Source organism: Gigantopelta aegis, chromosome 11 (assembly GCF_016097555.1).
Source record: "Gigantopelta aegis isolate Gae_Host chromosome 11, Gae_host_genome, whole genome shotgun sequence".
Taxonomy (NCBI): Eukaryota; Metazoa; Mollusca; class Gastropoda; order Neomphalida; family Peltospiridae; genus Gigantopelta; species Gigantopelta aegis.
Window position 1 is genome coordinate 11,032,108 of NC_054709.1, and position 20,807 is coordinate 11,052,914.

Consider the following 20,807-nt stretch of genomic DNA (forward strand, 5'->3'; position numbering starts at 1 on the left):
TCAAGTTCTTCTTTGAACTGCGCCAAGTGAATTTGGATAAGAGGACTGCCACTCCAAGACTATATTTACTCAATCAAAACTAGCACCGGACAGAGCTCATTGGAATAAGTCTGAATATAGGGTGAAACTACAAAATAATCAAGTTCTTCTTTGAACTGCGCCAAGTGAATTTGGATAAGAGGACTGCCACTCCAAGACTATATTTACTCAATCAAAACTAGCACCGGACAGAGCTCATTGGAATAAGTCTGAATATAGGGTGAAACTACAAAATAATCAAGTTCTTCTTTGAACTGCGCCAAGTGAATTTGGATAAGAGGACTGCCACTCCAAGACTATATTTACTCAATCAAAACTAGCACCGGACAGAGCTCATTGGAATAAGTCGGAAGATCGGATGAAGCTACGAAATAATCAAGTGCTTCTTGTTTGGACCCCGCTAAGTGAATCTTCCAATTCACTCCACACATCAATCAAATCTAATTCTGCATTCATCACCTTAATTACCTGTTCAAGTTTTATCTTGATGTTGATCGTCACTTTGTTTGCCTTAACCATAGTTTGACACCCAATAGCCGATGTATTTTTCGTGCTGGGGTGTCATAAAAAATCTATTGTATCTTTTCTATTCATCACTTTAAAGGGGCGGGACGTATCCCAGTGGTAAAACGTTGATGGTTGATGCACGGTCGGTAGGTGGGCCCATCGGTCTTTTATCGTTCCAACCAGTGCACAACGATTGGTATATCCTTTCTGTGGGATGGTGCATATAAAAGATTACTCGCTACTAAGACTACATGTCAAAATTAACAAATGTTTGACATCCAACAGCCGATGATTAATAAATCAATGTGCTCTAGTGGTGTTAACCAAAACAAACTTTAACTTTATAAAATCATTTTTTGAGCAAATTATTCATGTAAGTGTTTATGAGGTTACCCAAAGGCCGCGAGGTTTCCAGGAAGGTGTCCTCTCCCCCACATCAACCCTATCCCCCCACCTCACCCCACCACCACCACCCGAAAAAATTATTAATTAATGTAGATTCGAATTCATTTATTTCAACTTATTTTCGTGCTTATAGCCACTTAAGGTTCAATCACGCTGTCCTGGGCACACACCTCAGTTATCTGGGCTGTCTATCCAGGACAATGGATTAGTTTGCTACATGTTTTTCATTAGTAGCAAGGGATCTTTTATATGCACCATCCCAGAGACAGAATGGCAGACACCGAGGCCTTGGAAATACCAGTCGTGATGCACTTGCGGGAACGAGAAATAACCTAATGGGCCCACCGACGGAGATCGATCCCAAACCGACTGCTCACCAAGCGAGCGCTTTAGCACTGGGCTACGTCCTGCCCCTGGCAGTCTTTGAGTGCATGCCATCACAGCTGTATATGATCCATTGGGCTCTATCGTGTTCTCTATAGGGTTCTCTATAGGGTTCTCTATCGTGTTCTCTATAGGGTTCTATATCGTGTTCTCTATAGGGTTCTCTATAGGGTTCTCTATAGGGTTCTCTATCGTGTTCTCTATAGGGTTCTCTATAGGGTTCTCTATAGGGTTCTCTATCGTGTTCTCTATAGGGTTCTCTATCGTGTTCTCTATAGGGTTCTCTATACGGTTCTATATCGTGTTCTCTATAGGGTTCTCTATAGGGTTCTCTATAGGGTTCTATATCGTGTTCTCTATAGGGTTCTCTATAGGGTTCTCTATCGTGTTCTCTATAGGGTTCTCTATCGTGTTCTCTATAGGGTTCTCTATAGGGTTCTCTATAGGGTTCTCTATCGTGTTCTCTATAGGGTTCTCTATCGTGTTCTCTATAGGGTTCTCTATAGGGTTCTCTATCGTGTTCTCTATAGGGTTCTCTATCGTGTTCTGTATAGGGTTCTCTATAGGGTTCTCTATCGTGTTCTCTATAGGGTTCTCTATCATGTTCTCTATAGGGTTCTCTATCGTGTTCTCTATAGGGTTCTCTATCATGTTCTGTATAGGGTTCTCCATAGGGTTCTCTATCGTGTTCTCTATAGGGTTCTCTATCATGTTCTCTATAGGGTTCTCTATAGGGTTCTCTATCATGTTCTGTATAGGGTTCTCTATAGGGTTCTCTATAGTGTTCTCTATAGGGTTCTCTATCATGTTCTGTATAGGGTTCTCTATCGTGTTCTCTATAGGGTTCTCTATAGGGTTCTCTATCGTGTTCTCTATAGGGTTCTCTATCGTGTTCTCTATAGGGTTCTCTATCGTGTTCTCTATAGGGTTCTCTATCGTGTTCTCTATAGGGTTCTCTATAGGGTTCTCTAATTCTGAATGACAAAACTGTAATATATTGGTCGTATCTCTACCCAATGCAGAGTCCAATGGGTATTTTGCAAAATACTGTCTGATTCCATGAATCTCTATCTAGTGCCTCGTCTATAGGAGGACTGCCATTCCCGAGGAGATCCTTTACGGGAGACTAGTTTACTTAATAAAAACTAGCACTGGACAAAGCTCTTTGTAATATATACAGCTGTGATGACATGCCACCTCCGAGGACATCCTTTACTGGCGATTCCATCCCTCTTGCGCCGCTAAAAAGAGGCCTGCCACTCTCATACTAGTTTACTAAATTGAAAACTGACAGAGCACATTGGAATAGGTACAGGTGTACCCATGAATCAGTGTATGTGAGTGGCAGTCCTCGTGCAGGAGGGATGAAACATGTTACGGATTTCCTGAGAGTCCTCTTAAGGGCTAGCACCTGATAGTAGATTGCGGAAGCACTCACAACTTCGCCTAACTTCCTATCGACTCTGCCTTGTGCAGGGATACGATTTTGATCACGGAATACGGTTTTGTCGTTCAGATTTCCTAAGCTGAAAATGGTTGTCTTGCACTCTGTGACTGTGGTAGATGGGGTCAATAATATACTCATGTGACCGATTAGGTCCATGTGTCTCTTGTTAATAAATTCGAGTAAATATAAATAAGATATAAAGTGTGCGCTCGCGCGCGTGTGTGTATGTGTGTGCGTGCGTGTGTGTGTGTGCGTGTGTATGTGTGTGCGTGTGTGTGTTTATAATGTGGAGCTTTTGCTATTTAATTCGAGTAAATAAGATATAATTTTTGTATTTTTTATTATTTATTTATTTTTTGTTTTTGGTTGGGTTCTTTTTTCTTTCTTTTTTTTTTTCGGGGGGGGTTGTTTGTTTGTTTTTGTGGGAAGGTTGTTGAGGGTTTTTTTTATATATATAGTTGATATCAGAAAATGACATAAATGTAATTGTGTGCTATTTTATTACTTGTATAATTAAGTCATAAAATAGCACACAAATACATTTATGTCATATGAGCAAGGGATCTTTTATATGCACCATCCCACAGACAGAATAACACATACCACGTCTTTTGATATACCAGTCGTGGTGCACTGACTGGAACAAGAAATAGCCCAATGGGTCCAACTTACGGGGATCGATCCCAAACAGATCGCACAACAAGCGAGGGCTTTGGCTACCTGAAAGAGAGATTAGAAATCGCAGACACCTGCGAAAATAATGAACGAACTCCGATAGCGTACGTGTTGGAGACGTATATTAGCATTTGGCGCTCATAGGTCACTACTATGTTTTTGCGGATCCCCCCCCCCCCCCCCTACACACACACACACACACACACACAAACACACACACATACACACACGCCATCAAACCACAATCGCAATACTGTAAAAAAAAACGTAAATATGATGTCGGCCTAGGATCGTTCCTCGTCCGTGGGCCCATTTGGGCTAGTTCTCGTTCCAGCCTGTGTACCACGACTGGTATATAAAATACCGTGGTATGTACTCTCCTGTCTGTGGGATGATGGATATAAAATATTCCTTGCTACTAATGGAAAACGTAGCGGGTTTCCTCTCTAAGACCAAATATCAAAATTACCAAATGACTGACATCCAGTAGCCGATGGTTAAGAAATCAACGTGTTCTAGGGGTGTCGTTAAACAAAATATAACTAGCTCTACGTTTTTTTATATTACATCATTTGTGCAGTGAAAATAATAGGTAATTGTATTTTTATTGCCAGTGGGTTTTTGGGGATGAGTTCTTTGGCAATATTCTATTTATTCATCTATCAATCTGAGCAATCACCACTGGCTTCTTTATTCATTCAGGAATTCGCCCGACAAGGGGCGGTACGTAGCCCAGTGGTAAAGCGCTCGCTCGATGCGCTGTCGGTGTTGGATCGATTCCCGTCGGTGGGCCCATTGGGCTATTTCTCATTCCAGCCAGTGCACCACGACTGGTATATCAAAGGCCGTGGTGTGTACTGCCCTGTCTGTGGGATGTTGCATATAAAAGATCCCTTGCTGCTAATCGAAAAGAGTAGCCCATGAAGTGGCGACAGCGGGTTTCCTCTCTTCAATATCTGTGTGGTCCTTAACCATATGTCTGGCGCAATATAACCGTAAATGAAATGTGTTGAGTGCGTCGTTAAATAAAACATTTTCCTTAATTCATTCATCTATCAATCTGAGGAGTCACCACTGGCTCCATAATTCATTCATCTATCAATCTGAGGAGTCACCACTGGCTCCATAATTCATTCATGCATTCGTCCAACAAGCAAATCTATTAATTCAGTCATTTATACTTCCATCTACCTATCCATCCATTCATTTCGATACCTTTAAAATTGTTTTGCACTGGCTCGTAAAGTAAATCAATTACAGACTGGAAACAGTCTATTGAGAGCCTCGTTGCTCATCATCATCATCATCATCATCATCATCATCATCATCATCACCACCACCACTACCATCTTGACACTGTGTTATCGTAACGAGAAATATAAAAGTTCGTGTTTGTACATTCCACCGTCAGTATATACAGCACTACACACAAAGCGGCTAGAGATCGCCAGTAAAAAGGTGAGATTTTTAATATCATATTTCAATCACTGGCATATGTTGCTCGAATGTATCTTGATATCAGAACTGTTAAAACACCCGAACACAGATTGTATTATGTAATGTTTTATTGGATGGGACAGTATAACAGTGTACTGAGATCAATTACAATGTACTAAGTACATACATTTTTTTTAAAGGCTATGCTTTTCATATTTGTAATAACAATCTATGTTTTTAGTTATACATAAAGGCTGTGTTTGGCTTCAAAAAAGCAAATCTACTTTGCCAGATTTTAAAATGTACTAAGTACATAATTTTGAAAAATAATATTAATACAGACGTTAGTAATGGATTAGGTTTTATTTTAGTATGTTATCCACGTAAAATATCGACACTGTGTATAAAAACCACCTGTCTAAAGGGTTCTATAAGTAAATATCGTTTGTGTACCTAAATGTTTATTCTTTACAGAAAAAAGCACGTGTGTAAAGAATGTGTATTTTATTTAGAAATAAAAGCTATAATGTTTAGTTTTAAATTTAATAAAGGCTGTATTTTTACGTTTTAAATAAAGACTATGTTATGTATATGTACGGTTTTGTGTGTGTGTGTGTGTGTGTGTGTGTGTGTGTGTGTGTGTGTGTGTGTGTGTGTGTGTGTGTGTGTGTGTGTGTATTCATTTTTCTTCCCTTTTTTGTTTTGTTTGTTTTTTGTTTGTTTTTTTACAAATATAATTGTTCTTCCTTTGTTGTTTGACAAATAAAGGCTATGGTTTTTAATTTTAATTTTAAAATGCAATGATGAACGCTATTTTGGCATTTTTAGTATAATAAAGGAATTAATTTTTAGTTTTATTATTTAATAAAGGATATACCTTTTAGTTTTAAAATTCAATTAAGACCGTATTGCTTGATTGTGTTCTTGTTTTTGTTTGTTATGCTTTTGAGTTGATTTGTTTTATGTTGTGCTGTTTTAGGTAAAGTGTTTCTTAAATAAAGGCTAAGATGTTCTTTTCATAACAACAACCTATGTTTTTAGTTATAAACAAAGGCTGTTTTTTGGCTTCAAAAACGCTAAACTACTTCACCAGATTTTAACATTTCAAAGATGTTTTAACACATGGATTAACAATTATGTGTTGTTAGGGTTTTTTGTACCAGCATGGGGCAAAAAGAATTGAATATGGAAGTTTGATATGAATAACCAAATGTTATGTACGAGTTTACAAATGTGAATACGGAAGTACGTTAATGAATATTTGTATCTCTGCATCAGGAAAGTCCAAATAACATTTTGACAGTCTTGATAGCATGTAAGTATTTAGAAAACTGTGATATTATGAATTCTATGTTCATTTTTTTTTTTAATTAAAAGTTTATTTAAAAAAAAAAAAAAAAAAAAAAAAGTATAAATAAACATTATTTTCCTGGATATAAAAGGTATCAATATTTACATTTAGAACAAAAGTTTAGTTTTGACAACAGGCTTTTTTAAAATAAAATATTAGTACTCAATGTAGACGTTATTTTAATGTTTCTTTTTTTAAATGACGAGTTTTCGTTATTTGTTTATGAGAGGGAAGATGCCAACAACGGGAGTGACTAGTAATATGTTAATTCACCTTTCAGCTAGGTGTGTGTGTGTGTGTGTGTGTGTGTGTGTGTGTGTGTGTGTGTGTGTATGTGTGTGTATAATCGTCACATGTGGAGGTGGGGCAGTGATCGTTCTCATCGTTCACGCTGGTGTTTTGCCTTTACCATGGTTTGACACCCAATAGCCGATGTATTTGTCGTGCTGGGGTGTCGTTAAACATTCATTCATTCATTCATTCATTCATTCATTCATTCAATCATTCATTCATCGTTCACGCATATTTGAATTTATTATAATACATTTAGAAGAAATATAATTATTGTGCTTAAATATTATGAAAATAACATTTTCATTTGTATAAAAATCTATTTATTTTGTTGCGATTAGTTATTCGGTTTTCCACTTAAAAATAGCATCTTTTGTCAAAACAAAAATAGTAATAAAAAATAATAAATAAACGAAAAATAAATTATATAAAATTAAACTAAACTAACTGAACTGAACTAAACCAAATTGAATTTAATTAATTAAGTTGAGCTAAATTTATATATACACGTATATATATATATATATATATATATATATGTGTGTGTGTGTGTGTGTGTGTGTGTGTGTGTGTGTGTGTGTGTGTGTGTGTGTGTGTGTGTGTATATGTATATGTATATGTATATGTATATGTGTGTATATATGTGTGTGTGTATATATATATATCTCATTGGCTCGAACACTGTCGGTGCATCAAAGTCTGTTCGACCCATCGGGTAGTTCGAACCATGCATTCGGCCGTTGTCGGGTGCTTCTGTAACACAAAAACCAATCGGAACACATCGCATAGTTCCGTAAAACTGGCTTGGGCGAGATGGTATTATTGACTCATGAGTAACGAAGTCGTCGTCAAATGTCGGATGAGATACATATTTGTAACTATTATTTAAATAAACAAATAACAAACACACTGGTAGTCTGTATTTATAAATATTTATTTATTTAAAAAATCGTTCTTTACTATGCTGTTGTAGAATCTTTTGCGACATATTGACAACGCTGAGAAAAAAATGAATGCATGAAGCACAGGCGGAGGGCCTTTACCTGTTATTGTTGCAATCACTACATTACAATGATCTCTCCTGTATTTCAAGTTAAACACAGAATATGCCGACGCTCAGGCATAGAGTAGCGATTAAAATAATTAAAGTAAACTGGCCAGGCCTGCCTAGGCTCACCAATTGATTGGTGTTACAGGCAAGGTTCAACCAGTTAACGATTGTCGTAGTACAATTGTCTGTACTAGAAAGATAATTACCAATAGGTGCTAAATAAACAAGATGATAAGCCGCATATGATCTAGGATTAATTCGTTCCACTTATAAATTTATAATAACTTACTTTGAGACTGACGTAAAAAGGTCGATAAAAAATTCGTACATAAATATTTTTTGTATTTCTTCGGATAGACTTAGTCGTTCGAGCTAAATATGTTTAATTTTACAGTTAGGACCAATAAACTGGTTCGAGAGAAAGCTTCTGTTCGATCCTAGGGGTATTCGACCAATCAGCACCAAAATAAAAGGGTTTAACAAAATCGGGACATTGTTCTTGGTTCGAGAATACCGGTAGGTTCGACCGTTGGGCGTTGGAGCCAATGAGATTCTACTGTATAATGAAATGATGACAAAGCGAAACGAAATGAAAATGAAACTAAACATAAATGATGTAAAACTAAACTAAACTGAATTAAACTAAACTAAACTGAATTAAACTAAACTAAACTGAATTAAACTGAACAGAATTAAAATAAAATAAAATAAAATAAAATAAAATAAAATAAAATAAAATAAAATAACTAAACTAAATAAACTAAACTAAACTAAACTAAACTAAACTGAATTAAACTGAACAGAATTAAACTAAAATAAAATAAAATAAAATAAAATAAAATAAAATAAAATAAAATAACTAAACTAAATAAACTAAACTAAACTAAACTAAACTAAACTAAACTAAATTAATTAAATTAAACTAAGCTAAACTAAACGAAATTTTTAAAAGTAATAAAATCAAATATATTATAATATATGGCATTATATTACATTACGTTGCATTGCTTTGCATCGCATTGCATTACATTAATGTTTTCAAATCATAAACGCATCCTGAACAAAATCAATAATTTTGTATTTTGTTTATCCAAACAGTATTTAAGCAACTATTAATACGAAATATTCTATAATTCGGAAAATAGATGTCATTATATACAAAGTTTTTAATGACATTAAAAAAATTTCGTTGTTGTTACTATTGCTGTTTTCGTTTTAATTTGTATGTTTTTGTTGTTGATATTGTTGTTATTGCTTGTTATGAAATATTAATTTATTAGACTACAGTTTTTCAATTATGAAACTTGCTTTTCTAATTTTTATTATTTTTATTGTTTTATTTATTTTTTACACTTAATTTATTATTATTCTCTGTTGTTATTGTTACTGATCTTATTAATTTTTATGCATTTTATTCGTTCGATTTATTGGTCAATGTTTTTATAAATTTTTTAATTTATTTTGAATTTTGCTTCGGCTTCATTTAATCTTTTATTATTATTATTATTATTATTATTATTATTATTATTATTATTATTATTATTATTATTATTATGTTTAAGGGGCGGGACGTATCCCAGTGGTAAAGCTCACTCCTGATGAGCATTCGGTTTGGGATCGATTCCTGTCAATGGGCCCATTGAGCTATTTTTCTTTCCAATCAGTGCACCACGACTGGTATTTTAAAGGCCGTGGTATGTGCTATCCTATCTGTGATTATTAAGAAAAACTTTCCTACTAATAGAAACATGTAGCTGGTTTCCTGTCTAAGACTATATGTCAAAATTAACAAATGTTTGGTATCCAATAGCCGATCATTAGTAAATCAGTGTGCTCTAATGGTATAGTTAAACTATTTTTTTTCTAATTATTATTATTATTGTTGTTTTTGTTGTTATTGTTATTGTTATTATTATGTTCTTGTTTATTATTATGTTTATTATTATTATGTTGATTATTATAATGTTTATAATAAATTATTATGATTATGTGTGTTTTTTAATATGTTTATTAATGTTTAATATTTGCATTTTTTTTTTTTTTTTTTTTTTTTTTTTAGAGACATTTGTAAATCGAGAAAACAGTTACTATACTAGAGAGCCACCATGTCCAAAGAGAGACAGACAGACGGAGAGACACTGTTAATGTAGGTTAGGGTTTTTTAAAACGTTTCACAGATCACTGACTTGGAAGATCTTTGATGCCTTTCTTCTTCTTCTTCTTCTTCTTCTTCTTCTTCTTCTTCTTCTTTTTCGGGTTTGTTTGTTTGTGTCTTTGTTTTAATCGCGATATTTATTATTTTAAATGTTAATAATTACCATTAGTCGATACAGACTTATACATCATCGTCAGGCAGTTTTACCTTCTGCCTGAAGTCGTTAAGAAATAAACAACTCATATTTCATTAAGGTGATGGCACAATCATTAACACTAAAATGTGTCTCATTAATAACTTTAGTCTTATTTCTACAAAGAGAAAAAACCTAAATTTGTTATGAGGATAGCATAATTATTAGTTGAGGTACGGTTAATAACGCTTTGATGTCCACACACTGCACGTGCCCAAATAAACAAAAACAAGCTTTCAAGTCACTACTAAAGGTGGCTACGAAATGGGTGTAAGCTTTAGACTCACTTTCGCTCTTTGAAATCCAAATTTACGATCCAGAAATGACTTCTTTATCTGCTCAAATTATTATCAGACATTTTTATTCTCCGTACGCCACCGGGGTTTTGCGATTCGTATCTTTTACAAAGGTATGGCACACAACAAATTTATTTCTTTGCTCGAGATTTTTTCTCTTCTCTCTTCTTTTTTACGCACAGATGTTTTGGAAATAGCTGATACGCATAACGCGGCGATTTGGACAAAACTACTGATTTATGATCGCCAGGTTTTCTGCACGTTGAGCTAACGTTTCGGCTCTTGACCGAATAGTCAAGACTCTAACATTTCTGTTCCTCGTATTGACAGCCGGGGAATGTGGCTCAATGGTAGAGCGCTCGTCTTTAGTCAAAGTTTAGTCATGTAGCTCAGTGGTAGGGGCTGGACTGGTATATCAAAGGCGGTAGTATGTGTTATCATTTCTGTAGGATGGTGCATATAAAAGATCCCTTGCTACAAATGGAAAAATGTAGCGGGTTTCTTCTCTAAGACTATGTCAAAATTACCTAATGTTTGACATCCAGTAGCCGACGATCAATAAATAAATGTTCTCTAGTGGTGTTGTTAAACGAAAGAAACTCAGTAGTAGAGCGCTCGTCTTTAGTCAAAGTTTAGTTGTGTAGCTCAGTGGTAGAACGCTCGTCTTTAGTCTAAATAGCCGTGTAGCTCAGTGGTAGAGCGCTCGCCTTTAATCTAAGTTTAGTCGTGTACCTCAGTGGTAGGGCGCTCGCCTTTAGTCTAAGTTTAGTCGTGTACCTCAGTGGTAGGGCGCTCGTCTTTAGTCAACGTTTAGTCGTGTAGCTCAGTGGTAGGGCGCTCGTCTTTAGTCAACGTTTAGTCGTGTAGCTGAGTAGTAGGGCGCTCGTCTTTAGTCTAAGTTTAGTTGTGTAGCTCAGTGGTAGGGCGCTCGTCTTTAGTCAACGTTTAGTCGTGTAGCTCAGTGGTAGGGTAGTTTAGTCGTGTAGCTCAGTGGTAGGGTAGTCTGTTAGTCGTGTACCTCAGTGGTAGGGCGCTCGCCTTTAGTCTAAGTTTAGTCGTGTACCTCAGTGGTAGAACGCTCGCCTTTAGTCTAAGTTTAGTCGTGTAGCTCAGTGGTAGGGCGCTCGTCTTTAGTCAACGTTTAGTCGTGTAGCTCAGTGGTAGGGCGCTTGTCTTTAGTCAACGTTTAGTCGTGTAGCTCAGTGGTAGGGCGCTCGTCTTTAGTCTAAGTTTAGTTGTGTAGCTCAGTGGTAGGGCGCTCGTCTTTAGTCAACGTTTAGTCGTGTAGCTCAGTGGTAGGGTAGTTTAGTCGTGTAGCTCAGTGGTAGGGTAGTTTAGTCGTGTACCTCAGTGGTAGGGCGCTCGCCTTTAGTCTAAGTTTAGTCGTGTACCTCAGTGGTAGGACGCTCGCCTTTAGTCTAAGTTTAGTCGTGTAGCTCAGTGGTAGGGCGCTCGTCTTTAGTCAACGTTTAGTCGTGTAGCTCAGTGGTAGGGCGCTCGTCTTTAGTCAACGTTTAGTCGTGTAGCTGAGTAGTAGGGCGCTCGTCTTTAGTCTAAGTTTAGTTGTGTAGCTCAGTGGTAGGGCGCTCGTCTTTAGTCAACGTTTAGTCGTGTAGCTCAGTGGTAGGGTAGTTTAGTCGTGTAGCTCAGTGGTAGGGTAGTTTAGCCGTGTAGCTCAGTGGTAGAGCGCTCGCCTTTAATCTAAGTTTAGTCGTGTACCTCAGTGGTAGGGCGCTCGCCTTTAGTCTAAGTTTAGTCGTGTACCTCAGTGGTAGGGCGCTCGTCTTTAGTCAACGTTTAGTCGTGTAGCTCAGTGGTAGGGCGCTCGTCTTTAGTCAACGTTTAGTCGTGTAGCTGAGTAGTAGGGCGCTCGTCTTTAGTCTAAGTTTAGTTGTGTAGCTCAGTGGTAGGGCGCTCGTCTTTAGTCAACGTTTAGTCGTGTAGCTCAGTGGTAGGGTAGTTTAGTCGTGTAGATCAGTGGTAGGGTAGTTTAGTCGTGTACCTCAGTGGTAGGGCGCTCGCCTTTAGTCTAAGTTTAGTCGTGTACCTCAGTGGTAGAACGCTCGCCTTTAGTCTAAGTTTAGTCGTGTAGCTCAGTGGTAGGGCGCTCGTCTTTAGTCAACGTTTAGTCGTGTAGCTCAGTGGTAGGGCGCTTGTCTTTAGTCAACGTTTAGTCGTGTAGCTCAGTGGGAGGGCGCTCGTCTTTAGTCTAAGTTTAGTTGTGTAGCTCAGTGGTAGGGCGCTCGTCTTTAGTCAACGTTTAGTCGTGTAGCTCAGTGGTAGGGTAGTTTAGTCGTGTAGCTCAGTGGTAGGGTAGTTTAGTCGTGTACCTCAGTGGTAGGGCGCTCGCCTTTAGTCTAAGTTTAGTCGTGTACCTCAGTGGTAGAACGCTCGCCTTTAGTCTAAGTTTAGTCGTGTAGCTCAGTGGTAGGGCGCTCGTCTTTAGTCAACGTTTAGTCGTGTAGCTCAGTGGTAGGGCGCTTGTCTTTAGTCAACGTTTAGTCGTGTAGCTCAGTGGTAGGGCGCTCATCTTTAGTCAAAGTTTAGTCGTGTAGCTCAGTGGTAGGGCGCTCGTCTTTAGTCAACGTTTAGTCGTGTAGCTCAGTAGTAGGGCGCTCGTCTTTAGTCAACGTTTAGTCGTGTAGCTCAGTGGTAGGGTAGTTTAGTCGTGTAGCTCAGTGGTAGGGTAGTTTAGTCGTGTACCTCAGTGGTAGGGCGCTCGCCTTTAGTCTAAGTTTAGTCGTGTACCTCAGTGGTAGAACGCTCGCCTTTAGTCTAAGTTTAGTCGTGTAGCTCAGTGGTAGGGCGCTCGTCTTTAGTCAACGTTTAGTCGTGTAGCTCAGTGGTAGGGCGCTTGTCTTTAGTCAACGTTTAGTCGTGTAGCTCAGTGGTAGGGCGCTCATCTTTAGTCAAAGTTTAGTCGTGTAGCTCAGTGGTAGGGCGCTCGTCTTTAGTCAACGTTTAGTCGTGTAGCTCAGTAGTAGGGCGCTCGTCTTTAGTCAACGTTTAGTCGTGTAGCTCAGTGGTAGGGTAGTTTAGTCGTGTAGCTCAGTGGTAGGGCGCTCGTCTTTAGTCAACGTTTAGTCGTGTAGCTCAGTAGTAGGGCGCTCGTCTTTAGTCAACGTTTAGTCGTGTAGCTCAGTGGTAGGGTATTTAGTCGTGTAGCTCAGTGGTAGGGTAGTTTAGTCGTGTACCTCAGTGGTAGGGCGCTCGCCTTTAGTCTAAGTTTAGTCGTGTACCTCAGTGGTAGAACGCTCGCCTTTAGTCTAAGTTTAGTCGTGTAGCTCAGTGGTAGGGCGCTCGTCTTTAGTCAACGTTTAGTCGTGTAGCTCAGTGGTAGGGCGCTTGTCTTTAGTCAACGTTTAGTCGTGTAGCTCAGTGGTAGGGCGCTCATCTTTAGTCAAAGTTTAGTCGTGTAGCTCAGTGGTAGGGCGCTCGTCTTTAGTCAACGTTTAGTCGTGTAGCTCAGTAGTAGGGCGCTCGTCTTTAGTCAACGTTTAGTCGTGTAGCTCAGTGGTAGGGTAGTTTAGTCGTGTAGCTCAGTGGTAGGGTAGTTTAGTCGTGTACCTCGGTGGTAGGGCGCTCGCCTTTAGTCTAAGTTTAGTCGTGTACCTCAGTGGTAGGGCGCTCGTCTTTAGTCAACGTTTAGTCGTGTAGCTCAGTGGTAGGGCGCTCGTCTTTAGTCAACGTTTAGTCGTGTAGCTCAGTGGTAGGGCGCTCGTCTTTAGTCAACGTTTAGTCGTGTAGCTCAGTGGTAGGGCGCTCGTCTTTAGTCAACGTTTAGTCGTGTAGCTCAGTGGTAGGGTAGTTTAGTCGTGTACCTCAGTGGTAGAACGCTCGCCTTTAGTCTAAGTTTAGTCGTGTACCTCAGTGGTAGGGCACTCGTCTTTAGTCAACGTTTAGTCGTGTAGCTCAGTGGTCGGGCGCTCGTCTTTAGTCAGCGTTTAGTCGTGTAGCTCAGTGGTAGGGTAGTTTAGTCGTGTAGCTCAGTGGTAGGGCGCTCGTCTTTAGTCAACGTTTAGTCATGTAGTTCAATAGTAGAGCGCTCATCTTTAGTAAAAGTTTAGTCATGTATCTCAGTTGTAGAACGCTCGTCTTTAGTCAACGTTTAGTCGTGTAGCTCAGTAGTAGAACGCTCGTCTTTAGTCAACGTTTAGTCATGTAGTTCAATAGTAGAGCGCTCATCTTTAGTCAAAGTTTAGTCATGTATCTCAGTGGTAGAACGCTCGTCTTTAGTCAACGTTTAGTTGTGTACCTCAGTGGTAGAACGCTCGTCTTTAATCAACGTTTAGTCGTGTATCTCAGTGGTAGAACGCTCGTCTTTAGTCAACGTTTAGTTGTGTACCTCAGTGGTAGAACGCTCGTCTTTAGTCAACGTTTAGTCGTGTACCTCAGTGATAGGGCGCTCGTCTTTAGTCAAAGTTTAGTCATGTCGTTCAATGGCAGAGCGTTCGTCTTTATTCAAAGTTTAGTCATGTAGTTCAGTGGTAGTGTGCTCGTCTTTAGTCAAATCTAGTTTTGTAGCTGAGTGGTAGAGCACTCGTCTTTTGTCCCCTGCGCGTGCTGTAACCTCATCGTGGTGCAGGGGTGTAACATTCTCTTTGAGAATGGCCAATACAGCACAAATTGAAGTTTAGAGTAAAATTCGGTGTCCGTAAAATTCTGTGATATTTGTATTTGTATTTTTGGCACAGTTCTTTACACTGTTTTTGTTTAAACCTTGAATTTGTATATTGATGTTGATCATCACTTTATTTATTTGCATTACCATAGTTTGACACCCAATAGCCGATGTATTTTTCGTGCTGGGGTGTCGTTAAAACATTCATTCATTCATTCATTCATTCATTCATTCATTCATTCGTCTTTTGTCAAAGTTTAGTCATGTAGCTCAGTGGTAGAGCACTCGTCTTTTGTCAAAGTTTAGTCACATATATAGTTTAGTGGCAGAGCACTCGTCTTTAGTCAAAGTTTAGTCATGTAGTTCAATAGTAGAGCGCTCATCTTTAGTCAAAGTTTAGTCATGTATCTCAGTGGTAGAGCGCTCGTCTTTAGTCAAAGTCTAGTTATGTAGCTCAGTAGTAGAGCGCTCATCTTTAGTCAAAGTTTAAGCATGTAGCTCAGAGGTAGAGCGTTCATCTTTAGTCAAAGTTTAGCCATGTAGCTCAGAGGTAGAGCGTTCATCTTTAGTTAAAGTTTAGCCATGTAACTCAGAGGTAGAGCGCTCATCTTTAGTCAAAGTTTAGCCATGTAGCTCAGTGGTAGAGCGCTCATCTTTAGTCAAAGTTTAGCCATGTAGCTCAGAGGTAGAACAAGATGAAGAATGATGAAGAAGGAGAAGAAGAAGAAGGAGGAGGAGAAGGAGAAGATGAAAGAAGAAGAATCCCAGCTAGTGTCCTACAACTGGTGTAATAAGGGCCGTGGTATATACTATCCTGTCTGTGAGATGATGCATAATATAAGAGACCGCTTGATGCTAATTAATCGAAAAGAGTAACCCATTGCGTGGCGGCAGCGGCTTTCCTCTCTCATTATCTGTGTGGTTCCTGACCATAAGTCTGACGCCATATCACCGTCATTAAAAGTGTTGAGTGCGTCGTTAAATAAAATATTCCATCCTTTCTTTTCTTCCAACATGCTAGAGTAATGCTAGGCTCAAACTACCAACTGCCAAAAGTCTTTGGCCAACTTTCTGCTGTCACGATTTCTACGACTGTCCAGTTGCTAGTCGGAGCGCGCATTACAACGCCAGTGCGCCACGACTGGTATGTCAAATACCGTGGCATGTGCTGTCTTGTCTGTGGGATGGTGCATATAAAAGATCCCTTGCTACTAATGGAAAAAATGCAGCAGGTTTCCTCTCTAAGTCTATATGTAAAAATTACCAAATGTTTGACATCCAATAGCCGATGATTAATAAATCAAATGTGCTCTAGTGGTGTCGTTAAACAGAACAAACTTTAACTTTTTTACAACTCAACGCGACGGACACTCTACAACGCCCAGTTGCTAGTCTGAGCCTACCAATCGTAAGTCGAGTTGGGGAAATTACTACGCAACCATCGAGTTAGCCAACATTCTACTGACAGTTGGTAGTCTGATACTAGTATAAGTGTCACAATTACAATTATGTTTGACATACCAAAGCTCTTACACGCTGAGTTCTTCTATTGAAAACATTCCTTTCTTTCAATGACCCGTTCTCGTACTAGGGTGCTGATAAACACCCATCTGGTCGTTCATTTCTTCATTAATTCCTTTGTCCATTCATCTACTAATTGTTTAATAATCGCTACGCAAGATGTGACAATTATGGTCACTTAACATAATTAAAGACGACAAGTCGAAGAAACCAAGGGAGTAAACTCGAGAAGGAATATATTCACAAAAAGGTGCACGTTGTCGGCTGCAACTTCTCGTGCTCGCGAGTTCTCCCAGAGCAACTGGACACGCGCAGCTGCGATCTTCATTAAATGCGCTGGGATGAGAGACCGCGCAAAATGGAGAAAACATCTGTACTGGGGGTTTTTTACTCCTTTTTTTCCTTCTAATTTTTACAGTCGTTTTCCCAGCTGTCGATCTCGTGTAGTGAGTTTCTCTCTCGCTAATTGTAGAAGTAAACTCGGCGTAGACTGATTTTTGTACATTTTTTAAATAGCTGAAATCGTGCAGTGTGTTACGCTTCCGTTGTTGTTGACAGAGTCTGCGGCGTTGATGACAATCATGATGTCGACAACTTAGCTTCTGTGGATAAATATCAACCCTGCGTTCAGCGACAACGAGAAACGCTAACGTTCGCGAAAGTTGTGATTAGTTCTCTCGGTGTGGTCATTCAGAATAAACTTGAACGCAGCCCAGTACTGTAGCGTGTCCAGGAGGGGAAGTAATACGTGGCTGCTCGCGTTCGATTCAGTGTGATGCCTCTTGGGCCATTGTGGAGGAAATTACAATTAAAAACAAACTAAAATAGCTGCAGTAGTTTATCGAGAGTTCTAAGGTCTCACTACACAGATGTCATCTGCTATTGAAACCCATGTTAAATTGCCCAACTTCAAATGAAGATTGCCAATAGAACGGGTATTGTTGGCATTAACAACAAACACAATTGCGAACATACATTATATAAGCATTTATTTTCACTCCAAAATTGAGAACATTTCCGTCTCAGTTTTTTGCTAAATGACCGCATCTGGCTGTAGTACCGGTTCGAACAGGTGGTTCATTAACCGATTCATTCCGGCTGTCTCTTGCGCTGTACACCCATGTCCCAAAAGGTTGATGCACAATATTACAAAATAACACGGGTAAAATACAGCCAGAAGGCTTACCATTAAACATACATATTGTTTTGATTCTTCACCATTTCCTAGAAGTGAATATATGAACCATAACTTGTGTCACAATTAGGAACTATAGTGGACCGTGATCAATGAACTCTCACCCGGAAGTGATCTGTGTAGTGAGACCTTAACCGCAGACTCAATTGCACTGTCTTCCAGCATTGTAATACTCTCACGAGTAATTCATATTTTACAAGATACTGAAATTACCTGGGGAAGTATATCCCAAAAAGGATATTGGGTTGTTTTTGGATTTTTTTAATGCTTGGGGTGTCTTAGGGGTTGGGGGTTTTTTTGGGGGGAGGGGTTGGGGGGTGGCGTGTGGGGGTTGTTTTGTTTTGTTTTCTTGTTTTAGGGTTTTTCTCTCCGTCTAACTCCCCCACCCGCCTCTCTCTCTCTCTCTCTCTCTCTCTCTCTCTCTCTCTCTCTCTCTCTCTCTCTCTCTCTCTCTCTCTCTCTCTCTCTCTATATATATATATATTTTTTTTTTTTTTTTTTTTTTTTCATCATTGCTCCCTTTTCTTTCTCTCCTTTGACATTCATCTCATTTCTTCCCGATCTGGCAGCTTGACCTACTTTTTAACTTCTGTTGCTTTCCACATCCCAGTCATTCTCTTCAACCGTAACAGGTGCTTGTCTTTTGTGGCTATGTGTGACACACACCTGGCCAAGTGTCACAATGATAATATATTAGACACCAATTAGCTGTTTATTAAATGCTGTGCTAGGGTGTCGATAAACAAATTTCCGTTTTAACATTTATTTTAGACTGTAGTCAATAATTAAGTAAAATTCAAAACAGAGCTTTGAAAGTCTACCAACTTTCCAACATGGAACTCTCGCGTGTTTGAGTCAGGATTCTTCTTGGTATCATGTTGTAACAGCTCCCTCTAGCTGTCAGAAAAATAAACATGGATTTCCTTTCGGCGAATGACGTGAGGCTCGCGGCTCGGTTCAACCGGTATCTTCACTTCTCCGGTACCGACCGGGAAACCAGTCACTTGTGAACGGTGGTCGTGTCAAAACGACGGATATTCTCATCGGTTTAATACTTCTAAACTGACAAAGAAAAAGAGAAAAAAAGCTTTAAATTAAAACCCCAATATTTAAAGGGACATCCCTGAGTTTGCTGCATTGTAAGATGTTTCCGACTAATAAAATAGTTCTACGATTAAACTTACATACTAAATATATTTTCTTGTTTAGGATATCAGTTTCTGTATATTCTATGTGTTTCTGGTCGTCTTAATATTTGTAACAAGCCCAAACTGGATTTTGTCTTAAAATAATTTCGTACGTACGTAAAAATACTTTTTAGGAAATAAAATGAAAATTAAGTTAGTACAAATATTAAAACGATCAGAAACACGTTTAATATACAGCCGCTAATATTCTAAACAAGAAAATATATTTAATGTGTAAATTTAATCGTAGAAATATTTTATTAGTCGATAACAGCTTTAAACATTGCAGCAAACTCAGGAATGTCCCTTTAATATACATGTAAATTCAAACATTTACAATTAGTCGTTAAGTTTTGTTTTCTTCCATTGATGCGCAATTCTTCGATTCTTGTTGTCTTGTGTGTGTAGTCTTGGTCAGGTGTAAACGTCCTTTTCGCCTTATCGACGCTGTCGAGGCGTAGCGTGATTGAGCCTGTTTAGAAGAAGAAGTTTGTTTTGTTTAACAACACCACTAGAACACATTGGTTTATTAATCATCGGCTATTGGATGTCAAATATATGGTCATTTTGACACAGTCATAGAGAGGAAACCCGCTTTTATATGCACCATCCCATAGACAGGATAGCACATACCACGACCTTTGATATACCAGTCGTGGTGCACTGGCTGTGACGAGAAATAGCCCAATGGGCCCACCGACGGGGATCGATCCCAGATCTACCGCGCATCAAACGAACGCTTTACCACTGGGTTACGTCCCGGCCTAGCCTCTTTAGCTACACGTTGTATTTAACAAAATAGTGACGAGACTTGTTTAGTGTACTACCGGCCTCGGTGGCGTCGTGGTTAGGCCATCGGTCTACAAGCTGGTAGGTACTGGGTTCGGATCCCAGTCGAGGCATGGAATTTTTAATCCAGATAGCGACTCCAAATCCAGAGTGAATGCTCCGCAAGGCTCAATGGGTAGGTGTAAACCACTTGCACCAACCAGTGATCCATAACTGGTTCAACAAAGGCCATGGTTTGTGTTATCCTACCTGTGGCAAGCGCAAATAAAAGATCCCTTGCTGCCTGTTGTAAAAGAGTAGCTTATGTGTCGACAGCGGGTTTCCTCTAAAAACAGTGTTAGAATGACCATATGTTTGACGTCCAATAGCCGATGATAAGATAAAGAATCTCTTGTGCTCTAGTATCGTCGTTAAATAAAACACACTTTACTTTTTTTTGTTTAGTGTACTAAGTCAATTATTGATGATATCTTTTGATAATGAAAATACACGAGTTTACTAAAAAAAAATTGTTTGCATAGTAAATCTGAACGAAAAAACCGCTATCCATGATCAAGACCGTATCTCTGTACAATGCAGAGTCGAGAAAAGGCATTTAGCAAAATAATAGTTGATTCCATGGATCTCTATATTGTGCCACTTTATACTGGATATTACATCCCTCTTGTACCGCCATAAAGAGGACTGCCACTGCCAGACTAGTTTACTCAATTAAAGCAAGTACAGGGCAGAGTTCATTAGAATTAGTACAGTTGTGGTGGCATGCACTCATGAATCACTGTCACAATAGAGATGATATCAGGTAATCGCGAAAGGAGAGCATTTGGCAAAACAGTGTTTGATTCCATGAATCTCGGTCTAGTACCTCGTCTCTATAGTAGGACAGCCACGCCAGAGGATATCCTTAACCGGATATCACATCCTTCCTGCGCCACTCAAAGAGGACTGCCACTCCCAGACTAGTTTACTAAATCAAAACTAGCACAGGACAGAGCTCATTGTAATAAGTACAGCTGTGATGACATGCACCCATGAATCACTGTCATAACAGTGATGACATAAGGTGTTCGAGAAAGGTGAGCATATCCTGCCCCATCGGTGGCACCCGTCATGAGTACTGCCACCACATCTATCAAGTCCGTCACTTTTAAAAATGCCCCATCGGTGGGCCCATTGAACTAATTTTCGTTCCAGCCTGTGCACCACGACTGGTATATCAAAGGCCGTGGTATGTGCTATCTTGTCTGTGGGATGGTGGATATA

General features: G+C 39.1%; 1 protein-coding gene across 1 annotated transcript; it reads right to left on the reverse strand.

The window, feature by feature from the left end:
* Positions 1–1,677: 1,677 nt before the first annotated feature.
* Positions 1,678–18,445, reverse strand: LOC121385545 (circumsporozoite protein-like). Its single transcript, XM_041516256.1, has 2 exons — positions 18,394–18,445; positions 1,678–2,309 (listed from the first exon to the last, which is right to left on the reverse strand). Exons 1-2 carry the CDS (start codon positions 18,443–18,445, stop codon positions 1,678–1,680), a joined length of 684 nt encoding a protein of 227 aa, XP_041372190.1.
* Between the last annotated feature and the right edge of the window lie 2,362 nt (positions 18,446–20,807).